The sequence below is a fragment of the Pristis pectinata genome, chromosome 34, assembly GCF_009764475.1.
Source record: "Pristis pectinata isolate sPriPec2 chromosome 34, sPriPec2.1.pri, whole genome shotgun sequence".
Lineage (NCBI taxonomy): Eukaryota > Metazoa > Chordata > Chondrichthyes > Rhinopristiformes > Pristidae > Pristis > Pristis pectinata.
The window spans coordinates 1,340,027-1,353,344 of NC_067438.1; the positions used below are offsets into that span (position 1 = coordinate 1,340,027).

At 47.7% G+C, this 13,318-nt stretch overlaps 1 protein-coding gene across 1 annotated transcript in view; it reads left to right on the forward strand.

The window, feature by feature from the left end:
* The first annotated feature begins 364 nt into the window (after positions 1-364).
* LOC127585799 (uncharacterized) overlaps positions 365-13,318 on the forward strand; it is a 74,096-nt gene continuing 61,142 nt past the window's right edge. The window contains exons 1-7 of the mRNA XM_052043497.1: positions 365-761; positions 851-946; positions 1,039-1,272; positions 2,883-2,905; positions 2,995-3,110; positions 6,389-6,915; positions 9,026-9,091. Of these exons, the coding sequence (XP_051899457.1) occupies positions 372-761; positions 851-946; positions 1,039-1,272; positions 2,883-2,905; positions 2,995-3,110; positions 6,389-6,915; positions 9,026-9,091 (1,452 nt within the window). The 5' untranslated portion in view covers positions 365-371. The remainder of the gene's footprint in view (positions 762-850; positions 947-1,038; positions 1,273-2,882; positions 2,906-2,994; positions 3,111-6,388; positions 6,916-9,025; positions 9,092-13,318) is intronic.

Here is a 13,318-nt window from a genome sequence, read left to right on the forward strand (position 1 = left end):
AATTTGGCCAATCAGAATCTCTCCCCCCGTCCCCCTGCATTTGATGCCTTGCGAAATGTAGACTGAACCTGTCCTTCAGAATTCCAATAACCTCCCATTATTGACTTCGACTCATAGGTCTGTAATTACCTGCCTAATCCTTCTTTCCCGTAACTCTCCCCCCACCCCCCGACACACACACACACCATTCGACGCAATGGACCCCCAGTCTACTCCGGGTTGTAGAAGTCCATGGGATATACCCTTATAAAGAGTGCTGAATGATCAGTGTTAATTCTCAGAGCTTCGTCTGTGTGCAGCAGTTCTGTGAATCTGCAAGTATTCTAAACCAGGAAGTGCAGGCTGCGAACATGGCGTCCAGACAGCAGGTTATGAGTTTGATCGACGTGGCAATTTGCCCCATCTGCCTTGATTTCTTCACCGGTCCGATTACACTGGACTGCGGGCACAACTTCTGCCGCTCTTGTATCACACAATGTTGGGACAAGGAGGAGAGAATCACCTGCCCGGAATGTAGAGAGGAGTTTGCAGAACGTAGCCTCAGGCTAAATCGGACCTTGGCGACTCTGGCTGAGAAGGCTCAAAAAATTAACCTGAATCCGAAAGAGAAAGAGAGGAAATTTCACTGCGAGGAACATCATGAGGACCTGAAGCTGTTCTGTGAAACTGACAAGAAACTGATCTGTTATTCTTGTGTAGCTACGCGGGAACACAGAGAGCACCACTTCCTGTCGATTGAAGAAGCGGTTGACATCTACAAGGTAAAAAGAAGCACTTCTGAGCTCCTGATTACTGTTTAAGGTTTTCATCCTCTAATACTTTATTCTGTGGTTCTAAATCCCAATCCCAGGATCAGGTGAAATCTTCCTTGGCGTCCCTTTCGCAGAAGAAATCGGAGATTCTGGACAAGGAAGTGCGACAGAAGAGGAAGATTTCCAGAGTTAGGGTAAGGGTTCGCTCGGCTAATTGTCCGCGACTTCTGTTCGCTCTGTCTCCTATATTATCGGGTGCCACCGTGTTTCACATTTCTTTCGGTAGGAAGATTCGCGCAGACTGCAGACCCACATCGCATCTGAGTTCGCTAAACTGCACCAAATTCTCACAGAGAAAGAGCAGCGTTTAATCAGAGATCTGAGCGAAGAGGAGGAAAGGATATTGAGTATAATGGAGGAAAATCTACGACGCATTCAAGATAATTTAAGTTCTGTTCAGAACAAATTCTCAACATTGCAGAAACAGTTAGATCAAAATGACAGTCTGATCTTTCTTAAGGTGAGCCTTATATTTCAGCTCAATGGATTTTCACAGTCACAAATTAACTGTTGATTTCTTTGAAGTAAATGCAACATGTAAAGAAGAAAATCACATTTGATTTAAACCTAATCTTGAATGCCAGACATTGTCTCCAAATTCTCGAGAATGTCTGCAGTGTCTCTGCAGTAAGTTTCAAAGTCCACGGCAGGCAGTGTAAATACTATCGATAAGTAGTTCACCGGTGTTCTTTTATGTATTCGTTAACGGGGTGGGTATCGCTCATAAAACCAGCGTTTATTGTCCATTCCTATTTCCTTCCCGAATTTGTCAGGGAGGCCTCCCCTTGAACTGCGATCCACGTGGTGAAGATGTTCCTACAAGTGCTGACTTCCAGGAGTTAGAGCCATTGACAAAACATGACATCCTGGAACATGAGTTTTAACCCCATTCCACTGTCTGTGTGTAGATTGGTACATATTGTGTGTGTGTGTGTGTGTGTGTGTGTGTGTGTGTGTGTGTGTGTGTGTGTGTGTGTGTGTGTGTGTGTGTGTGTGTGTGAGAGAGAGAGAGAGAGAGAGAGCGTGTGTGCCTGTGTGTGTCTGTGTATACATGTGTGTGTGTGTGAGTGCCTGTGTGTGTGTCTGTTTGTGCATGTGTGTGTGAGTGTGAGTTTGTGCGTGTGTGTGTGAAAGTGCCTGAGTTTCTTTGTGTGTTTGTGTGTACGAGTGTGAGCTTGTGTGTGTTTGTGTTTGTGTGTGAGAGTGAGCTTGTATGTGAGTGTGAGTGTGAGCTTGTGTGTGTGAGTGTGTGTGTGAGTGTGTGTGTGTGTGAGTGTGTGTGGAGGGATGAGAAAAACGCTTGCCTGAGAATACTGCTGCTCTGATGCTGACAGGTACAACACAATTTAAAGCAGACTCCATTACAACAGAGGCAATTTCACACTTCGTGGCCTTCGACTTGTCCAAGTTCCCCAACCCCGCTTTTCTTCCCCCCCCCCCCCCCCCCCCTTATTCTGGAAACGATTCATCTTCAACCATGGGCCCATTTTCAGTTTGGTACTATTGAATCAGTTTTCATCAATTAGTGCAGTCCATGTCATCACAACTGAATGTTAAAATTAATTCTCCCATGACAGTGTCAAAACTACTAAATTAGTGACCCGCCCCCGCCCCCACCCCGGTTAGGGTCTTCCCACCCTTGCAATCAATTTATGCGGCTTCACTCAAAGAAAACCTTTCTGTTGTCATTTTCAACACCTCTGTGGATTACTTTAGATATAATCGATGTCCTCGTTCTGCCTCCAAAACTTAACTGATGTATTTCCTGTATTGAATTTCATCTGCCATTACACCACTGTGCCTGTGTCCTCTTGAAGCCTGCCACAGTCCTCCTTGCTCTCCAGTACCTTCCCGAATCGTAAGCCACCTGCAGAGGTTTCAGTGGTGGCCTCTGACCCCTGATCCTCGTCTCTGACATCTGCAACATCTGGAGCGGTCCGAGCCCCTCTCCCACTGCGTGTCGGCACCAGGGAGAAGTCGCATCAGCAGCTTGTAACAATTCCGGGCAATTCCTGCTCTCTGGTACAGACGTCAGGCTCTGGCAACTCACCTCTGTTTTATTAATTGCAGGAGGAAGTTTGTTGGAAGCGCAGGTAGGACACGCTCTTTATTCTGCAACATTTTGGAAAAGAACTCGGGGAGTTACGCTCGATTTATAACATTGGCTGTTGGATATTCACAGGGTCAGCAACTCTGATCACTCGGTGTCTGTAGCCGAGAGTGCCTTGTCTATGGAAAAGTTCAATGGCCCTTTGCAGTACATGGTGTGGAGAGAAATGATTGACGCTATTAACCCAGGTAAAACTCTTCAATTTCATTTCCTGATTTACAAGTCCGGTTGAGAAGAGCCTGATGCGGCTCCCAGAGCCCAAATTAAACGATCACACTGTCGTTGCTAATGCCCAGGGTCCTCGGCACTTTCAGTAGGCTTCGCCGTAGGTCCCCGCGGATGAGAGTGTCAAGCCAGCAGCCCTTGTGCCTGAGCAAGAACAGGATCTGGTTAACTGGAGGATTGCTGCACCAAGCTCGGGATGTGATGTTGACTTTGTAAGGAGACAGGCCTGGAGTTCCGGCTAACATTTTCCCCAGCATTTTATCACGAAGGCAAGCAGGCACCGGGCTTAATCAGGAGGAGAAGTGGTAAAAGCCTGGAGATTATGCTCTGGGTGAGCGAGGCTTGGGCTGATCATAACTCAAGGTCCGAATCAGTGTGGAGAAGATAAGCAGGCAGAGATCTGACAGATTTAATAAAGTAGCGACAGGCTCAATTTTAGAAAAGAGCGGATGGTGCGGAAGACCAGATTAGGTGAGGTTGGTTTTGAACGCTCCCATTGAATGGACACTGCTGGCTCCCAGAAAATGGTCAAAGACCCAAGTCCATTTTCGGGGTCGGTCTTCAGAACAGTAACGTTGGACGTGGTGCGGGGCGGGGGAGATGGTGGTGGTTGGAGATGGGATGTGCACAGTCTTCCTTGGATAAGGAGGTGGAGACAGGAAACCGGGTAAGAGAGCCAAAGGCATTGAAGTGATAAGTGGGCGGGGTGGTGGCAGTGGTGCTCAGCGGTTTGGTGAAGGAGTGGAGAGGCCGAGAAGGGGGTTGGAAGGCCGGGGAGCTCCCAGCAGTACGCGGGTCATGGCATGTTCTTGTTCCCAGAGAAGATGTTCCCAAATAGAAACCCAGCAATGGCTTTACCTTCCTAAAGCACATCGACACCCTCCGGACATTGCAAGGAGCTTCACGGCCCCTGTCGAAGTTTTGAAGCGTGGTTGCTCTGGTTTGTGTGCAGGTAATTTGTGTACACAAACCACACTGGGATAGTGACGGTGTCCTCTGTGCTGCTGGGTTTGGATGAAGTCGGCACAACATGGATAAAATGTTGGCACAACATTGTGGGCCGAAGGGCCTGTACTGTGCTGTAGTGTTCTGTGTTCTATGTTCTATGAAGGATAAATATTGGCCAGTAGTCTAATTCCTTGTCCCTGGGGCTTCAACTGTTTTTTAAAGACCATTGGATAGGCTGAATTCGCTTGTAATTATAATCTTTAACGTTATTAATAACGTAATATTATAATTTAATATTATTATTCTTTGGAACGTAGGAGATTGAGGGGCGACATAGAAATGTTTAAAGTTATGAGAGTAATAGATAAGGTGGACGGTAACAGTCTTTTCCCCAGGGTAGGGGAGACCAGAACTAGAGGGCATAGGTTTAGGGTGAGAGGGGAAAGATTTAAAAGGGACCTGAGGGGCAAGTTTTTCACGCAGAGGGTGGTGAGTGTCTGGAACGAGCTGCCAGAGGAAGTGGGTGAGGCAGGTACAACAGGGCATTTAAGAAGCACTTGGATAGGTACATGGAGGGGCGGGGCTTGGAGGGATATGAGCCGAACGCAGGAAATTGGGACTAGCTGGGTGGGCACTGTGGTCGGCATGGACTGGTTGGGCCGAAGGGTCTGTATCCATGCTGTATTGCTCTATGACTCTAAAAGTCTAACTTAATTCTTGTGCAATTGTTAAACGGATTTCTTCATTTTCTACAACAGCAGAATATCAGATTCGTTATGTGTTCAACTGCGTAACGCTGCTGTTTCAAATTTTTAATGCAGTGAAAACCGACTGTTTTCCAGGTGAAACACGGGAACGGCCATTTCTGAAGCGTTTCCTGTCACTCAAAAAATTCCACCGAGCTTTTTCTGCCTTCGGACTCTCTTGCGACCCCGCCCGTTGCCAACATGTTGTCCTGGGGCTCCTGTCACTGGCCGCTTGCCAGAACAACATGATCTTCAACATGATACCCCTCAGATCCCTGCTCCCTGTCATCTTTAACCTATGCCTCCAGCTTTAGACACGCCTACCAGAGGAAAAAGGCACGGGCTATCTACTCGATCTGTGCGTCTCTTAATTTTAAATGCTTCTGTCTTGTCACCTGTCAACTTCCTTTGCCCCAGGGAAAACAGACCCAGTCTATCCAATCTCTCCTTATAACTCAAGCCCTCCAATCGAGGCAACATCCTTGTGAATCTTTTCTGCACCTTGTCTAGCTTAACCACATCTTTCCTGCAGTGTGCAGTCCAGAACTGCATACAATCCTCCAGGTGTGGCTTAACCACCAGTCTTTATAACTGTAATATGTTACCTCAATGAAAAACACGATGATGCCGGAGGAACTCAGCAGGCCAGCCGGTCTCCGTGGAGAAAAACAGGTGGTCAACGTTTTGGGTCAGGACCCTTCCTCAGGTCCTGATCTCCCCCGCAGCTACAAACATGATAGTTCCGCAAACTAGGACTGCCCGCTTCTATCTTCTCCCCATAATCCACAAGAAGGACTGTCCCGGCAGACCTATTGTCTCTGCAAGCTCTTGCCCCACAGAGCTCGTATCCTCGTACCTGGACACTATCCTGTGCCCCTGGTCCAATCCCTTCCCACCAACGTCTGTGACATATCACACGCTCTCCAACTCTTCCAATGTTTTAAGTTCTCCGGCAGGCACAACCTCATCTTCACCATGGTCGCCCAGTCCCTATATACCTCCATTCCCCATCATGACGGCCTCATCGCCCTCCGCTTCTTTCTTGACCAGAGACAGAACCAGTCCCCTTCCGCTAATACTCTCCTCCGCCGGGCTGAACTTGTCCTCACGCTAAACAGGTGGGGGAAGGGATAGGAAAGGTGGACCAAGGGAGGGAAACCCAAGTGGATGGTAATGTGGGTGATGGGCAGGTGAGACCAGGTGGGGCAGGGTAACGAGGGGTCGAAAAGGTGAACAAAGGGAGAGAGAACTTGTAGACTGGTGGGAGTTGGACAGGAACACGGGGGGAGGGGTGTATTGGCTGAAATTGGATTCTCAGGGCTAACCTGCTGACTTTAGCAAAACCTGCGGAATTCCTAGGAACCCCGGGGATCCCAAGGTTCTAACTGGTGTCACTACACAAACTGGTCGAAACCTCCTCAGAATGGGCATGATTTTTAAACACCTCTCTTTAAATGAGCAGATTCACGCCAGGTTAACTGACGGTCCGTTTGAATAAATCGCAGGTGGAAGTTCCGTCACGAAGTGCGTTATTTTTCTCTCCCCAGCTCCAGCCTCTCTGACTGTGGATCCGAACACAGCGAATCCCTGGCTCATTGTGTCTGAGGACCGGACCAGTGTCAGACTCGGAGCAAAACGGCAGCGGGTGCCGGCCATCCCGGAGAGGTTCGATCCTTGCCCCTGTGTTCTGGGGTCGCAGGGATTCCGAGCAGGGAGACACTACTGGGAGGTGGAGGTGAGGGGGAAGTCTGAGTGGGAGATTGGGGTGGCCCGGGAGTCCGTGGAAAGAAAAGGGGAATTCACCCTGAGCCCCGAGACCGGACACTGGACCGTGGGGCTGGAGCCCGACGGTGACTTAGTTGCTTTTACTTCCCCCTCTGAGACGCCCCTCACCCCGAGAGTGAAGCCCCGCAAGATCGGGGTGTTCCTCGACTATGAGGGCGGCCAGGTGTCATTCTACAACGCGGACAACATGTCTCATCTCCACACTTTCATCCAAACATTCACTGGGAGAATCTTCCCCATCTTCAATCCGGGCCTGAATGTCGACGGAAACAACTCCTCTCCGCTGACAGTTTGCGGGATCCGCTGACAGTTTGCGGCCTCTTACCTCCACGGGCGAGAAGTGGGGCACATCCCGCGTTTGAGCTGAATTAGCGCCCATCCCGCAGCCTCGTAGCCAATGGTGAGGGTGCAAGCCGCCGGGGGCAGCAGGGGGCGCCTCTGATTGGAGGAGCTGCCGGAGGGGGCGGGGCTGGGACGGAGCAGTACATGGGGAAAAGATATTTGTCTGTGCAAAAATAAACTTTATTCATAAAAATGTAAACATGGCTTTCTTTACACTCTACTGCCATTGTCTATATATTCTACGCAAAAGCACCAGGGCCACACATGTGAACAGTACACCCTTCGAGTGTTGTTACACTGGACCCAGCATGTCAGTGTACAGTGGCAGCAGGTCCTTAGGCTTCAGTCCTTCCCCACAGAGCCTTTGCATTGGCTGCACCGAGCTTCAGTGCATCCTGGAATGTGCACGATGGTTGTCTCGGTATAAATCCCTGGAAACAGCTGGTGGATCAGAGTCCTCCGTTATACAGCTGCTTGGCCTGAACTTTGACAAGGACCCTTCTCCAGACCTTCTTTGCAAATACACAGTCCACAAAGAGGTGGGTGATCGTCTCCTGCTCGTTGCAGCCGTCCCAAGGGCAGCGTACATTGATGTGAGGCTCTGATCTTGCAGGAAGAATCTAACAGGGATGATCCTCTTACTGCCAGAGAGCAAGGTCTTGGTGCTTGTTGGTGAGTTCTGACAGTCAAATGGTTTTGAGAGCCTGCTTGGGAAACCATCCCCCAGAATCCGTTGTATCCTTCTCCACCAGGGCCTGAAGGTCGTTCTGTGTTGATCATTGCCTGAAGGACATGTGGTCAAAGGTGTTTTACTTCTGTAGAACATTTTCTATAAAGGACAGTTGTGCGGCAAAGTCCAACTGAATGGAACTTCCACAATAACAAAGCCAGGCTAATCCTTCACAACAGTGGTGCCAGGTATAATCTCAGTGGTTCCCCACACTGTTTCAAATCTTGAGTCCTTCATTGTAATCACCTCAAGCCCTCTCTCATCTAATGTGAAGTCTCCAGGGTTTTGCCATCTCTCTTCTTGATGAAGCTGCCTTGCCCTACCTACTGAGTTTTAACACATGCACACCGAAAGTCACATTCAGACTAACAGATTCCTGGAAGGTTAGGGTATTCCCAGGAATCTACATGGATTGAGGGCTAATGAGCCCAGTGACATGGTGGAGCCATCCATGTAACATCTGTTCAAAACTTTTTTTTGGAACTTTTTTCAGTAAATGCCACACTAGCATTACATTCTCAGCAGTTATTGTGTGAAAGTTCACCGAACTGACTTGAATCGAGCCCTCACCTTCAGAAAGCTCTAACCACCTTTTTGCTCCATCTGGGCTTTGGAACTTTGTAGAGGATGCGGTGGGACAAACCTTTGACTGAAACTTGCATAAATTGGAAACATAACTCAAAAGTGTGAATTTAGACCTCAGTGTTGAATAATTATAGAACCAGCAGCTCCAATCAATCGCTGTCGATAGCTGAGGATGCCCTATCTGTCAGACAATTCAATGGGGAGGGGGGGGGGGGGGGAGAGGGATGAGGAATTTAACCCCAGTAAAACTCTTCTGTTCCATTTCCTGATTTTCAAATCTACTCTGTAGGACACATGATCCCCTTGATGAATGATGCCTTGATGAATTTTAACACGTGCACAATGCCTGCTTGCATTCCTCGTGGTATTCCATCGAAAATGTCAGTCAGAACCTGTCTTCTTACTAATTCAGCATCACATTCTGAGCTTGGTAAATTACTCCTCCAGTTTCCAGATCCCTGATTAACCCCGGTAAAACTCTTCTGTTCCATTGGAGACACAAGAGACTGCAGATGCTGGAATCTGGAGCAACACACAAAATGCTGGAGGAACTCAACGGGTCAGGCAGCACCCGTGGAGGGTAATGGACAGTCAATACTTTGAAACCCTTCAGATTGCAGTCCAGATGAAGGATCTCGACGTGAAACGTTGACTGTTCATTTTCCTCCATAGTTACTGACTGACCCACTGAGTTCTTCTGTTCCATTTCCTGATTTTCAAATCCACACTCCCATATGATCAGATAAGTGAAGAAATCAAGACGGTTGGGTCGAATTGCCTCTTCGCTCAAACTCGCAAACTGCTGACTGTAAGTCAGGGTCCTACACAAGCTTTCCTGATACAAAGTATGTTCAATTTCCTGGTGATGTCAAGCACTTTAATTCAACAAACTTCTAGTGAAATCTTTCTCCTGTTTGAACCTAAGCAAGTTTTTCTTTGATTCGAAGAGCACTGCTCCCACCTGCTGGTCACATCCCAGTGCTACAAGAAAGAATTACACGTGTTCAGCGGCCTAGAAGTAGGGACTGACTTTGAAAGGTCACAAGTCTCCCTTCCGTACTGCACCGCGCTATGATCCTTATGTTTTCCTTTTCATGGATCTCATTAAATCCAGCTTTTCAAAACTAATTTAATTTAATTGAAGATCATGCCCGGGAAAGATTGGTTGGATCATTCAGTATTAATTATCCATAATATTGTGTGAAGTATCATCCCATTACTGTGCATGGTTTGATAAATGCTGCAGATTGTTGCCCACTCTGAATTGGCCTCCAGAAATGAGACACTGCTCCACCAACAGAGTGACAAGTACAGCATGGAGGACAGCTAGTGGATGGAGACCTCAGGAAAAGATCAGTGCCTCTGTCGGTCTTCGTCCAAAGCTCTGGCCTGGTCAAGTCAACTGCTGTCTCCTCTCTCACTGCAGGGGTTTCCTTCCAGGGTTCCTCCAGTGAATCTCACACTGGTAACTTCCCTGCAAGACCAACCCTGAGTGGCTATTAATTCGAAAGGATCAGGTAACTCTTTGAGTCATATATAGAAGCCTATTTTGCCCCCACTGAATGCCCTGTGAGGCTTCTTTCTTTCCCCTTGTTTATCCAATACACTACTAATCCTGCTTCTGACAGTGCAACACAAGAACACAAGAAAATAGAGGCAGGAGTCGGCCACCAGCCCCTTCAAGCCCACCCTGCCGCTCAGTGTGATCATGCCAGATCTCCATTATTCTCAATCTTTCAAATATTTATCTTTCTCCACCTTAAGTGTATCTAATTATCTGTCCTCCACCATCCTTGGGGGGGGGGGGGGGGGAGGTGCAGATAATTCCAGAGATTCACCACCTTCTGAGAGAAGAAATTTCCATTCCACTCAGTTTTAAATGACCAGCCCCTTATCTTGTAATTATGTCCCATTGTTCACGAGTCCCCCACTAGTAAAAACATCTCAACATCAACCCTGTCAAACCCACTTAGGATCACATCTGATTAAATAAAGTCATCCCTCATTCTTCTGAACCTCAAGGAAAACAGACCCAAACAGTCGAGCCTTTGATAGGACAACTCTCCCATCTCTGGGATTAACCAGGTGAATCTCCTTTGGACTACCTCCAATGCCACTATATCCTTTAATCAGTAACGGGACCAAAACTGTGCACAGTATTCCGGGTATGGCCTCATCAGCACCAACAAACCCTCCCTATTCTTAAACTCCAACCCTTTTGCAATAAAGGCCAACATTGCATTTGTGTTTCTAACTACTTTTTTGACCTGCCTGCTAACTTTTTGCGATTCATGCACCAGAACAACTAGATCCCTCTGAACTTCACTCATTTGCAGTCTATCTCTGTTTAGATAATAATTGTTCTTTGATTTACCAAAGTGCACTGCCTCACACTTCCCACATTAAGCTCTATTTTCAGGTTTTTTGCATGTCTTTCAAACCTTTGGCCAATTTTCACAGTGCCTGTTGTTCACAATGCAGATTAGGGTCTTTCACAAGACACTTTACACCTTCAGGTCTCTACGCTAAGGTCATGAGCTTCAGACCATATCCACCCTGAGCCATTCTACTGTGACCATTACACCTCCACTGGACCCAGTTGTTTCCTTCCTTCGCTCATTACCCTGCTCTCCTTTGCTCTGCACCATATTCTCTTTGGTATTTAAACCTTCCTGCCTTCCAGCTCATCTGAGACCTTTCCATTGTTGCTAACCCAACTGTTTATCTGGGTCAGTGTGTGCTTACAAACTGTTAAACCGTAACATTCTCCTTCTGATGCAAGGTTATCAAACTAAAAGGTTCATGTTGTATTTCTTTTGATGTAATCTCCTCGCTCTTTCCAGCCATTTGTTTCCATTTGGTGCTGGAAACCCCATTCCCTTCATCTCGTTCCCCAGTCTGAGCTTGGCTGTTGGTAGTTTTTTGTCTCAGCCACAAACCCAATATGCAGATATGCAATATGCAGATGACTGTTCCCCTCTCAAACAAGTATACTGTTGGGGTGGGGGGGGGGGGGGATGCAGGGTGGCCTCTCGGGAGGCAATGACAGCAGCAGCCAGATCAGTGGCACCACAACAAGTGGGGAGGGTGGAAACAAGGAGAGCTGTAGTGATAGGAGACTCAATAGTGAGTGAGTCAGAGAGGTCTACATTCATGCCAACAGAGTTTGCCTGTGTTTGGCCCAAATCCCTCTAAACCTTTCCTATCCATGTACCTTAGCAATTGAAGTTAAATGTCATTATTGTACCTGCCCCGGCTTGTTCCGTATACACACCACCATCTGTGTGAAAATGTTGCCCTTTTAAACCTTTCCCCTCTCACTTTAAACCTGTGCCCCCTGGTTTTGGACTCCCCTACCCTGGGGGAAAGAGTATGGCTATTCGCCTCTTCTTTTCTTGCCTTTCCATAGAACGATACAACAGTACAGCACAATACCAGCCCTTCGGCCCACAATGTTTCCTAGCCTATCTCTTTTTTCCCCCTATTTTTTCCTTCCTCTCCCCCCCCCCATGGGGTGTCTGCCTCCTTACCTTTAACCTATCACCCAGTGGATCTGCTCTCCCCTCCTTCCCCGCATCTGCCTATCACTGTCTATCTCTTACCTGCATCTTCCTATCACCACCCTGTGCCCACCCCACCTCCCCTCTTCTGTCCACCTATCACTGCTCTGTTTTTCCCTCCTACATATTGGGCTTCCCCTTTTCCTATCTTCAGTCCTGACCCAAAACGTTGACTGCCTGCTTTTCTCCACAGATGCTGCCTGGCCTGCTGAGTTCCTCCAGCATCGTAGTGTTTTTCTTCTAGATTCCAGCATCTGCAGTCCTTTATTTCTCTTACCTTTTCTATGCTCCTCATGATCTTTAAACATCTATAAGCTCACCCCTCAGCCTCCGATGCACCAGGGAAAAGAAGTTTGAGACTATCCAGCCTATCCTTATAACCCAAAGCTTCCAGTTCCAGTAACATTCTCGTAAACCTTTCTTTGCAGCCTTTCCAGGGTGACCAGAACTGTATGCAGTACTCCAAATGTGGCCTTACCAATGTCTTGTACAGCTGTAACATGATGTCTCAACCTGTACTTAATATTCTAACCGATGAAGGCAAATGCCTTTTTCACCACCCTGTCTACCTGTGTCGCCACATTCAAGAAACGATGTTCCTGCACCTCTAAACCTCTCTGTTCTACAACACTCTCCAGGGCCCGAACATTTACTGTGTATTTACAGTGTACATTTATCTGAATTAAACTCCATCTGCCACTCCTCAGCCCTCTGGCCCTGTGGATCAAGATCCGTTTGTAATCTTTGATAACCTATTTCACTGTCCACTATACCAGCAAGTTATGGTCATTCACACTAACCAGGCCGCCTATATACTCATCCAAATCATTAGTATAAACAATGAACAACAGTGGACCCAGCACTGATCCTTGCAGGCCTCCAGTCTGAAAATCAGCCCTCTACCACCACCCTCTGTATCCTACCATCAACCCAATTTTGTATCTAATTGGATAGCTCACCCTGGATCCCATGTGATGTAACCTTCTGAAACAGCCTACCGTGTGGTGCCTTGTCAATGTAGACAGTGTGCCTGCCCTATCACCCTGCCCTCAGCTATCCGCTTGATCACACCAATCAAATTCATGAGACACGATTTCCCACACGTATAGCCAGAGGTCATTGTACACATTGGTACCAACAAGACAGGTAGCAAAAGGGATGTGGTCCTGCAGAGTGAATATAGGGGGTTAGGCAAAAGATTAAAAAGCAGGACCTCAAGGGTTGTAATCTCTGAATTACTCCCAATGCCACATGCTAGTGAGGGTAGGAACAGGAGGATGGGCCAAATGAATGTGTGGCTGGGGAGCAGATGCAGGAGGGATGGATGCAGATTCTTGGACTATTGGGATCTCTTCTGGGGCAGAGGTGACCTGTACAAGAGGGACGGGTTGCACCTGAAGTAGGGGAAGACCAATATCCTGGCAGGGAGATTTGCTAGTGCTACTTGGGAGCATTTAATCTAGTCTGACAGGGAG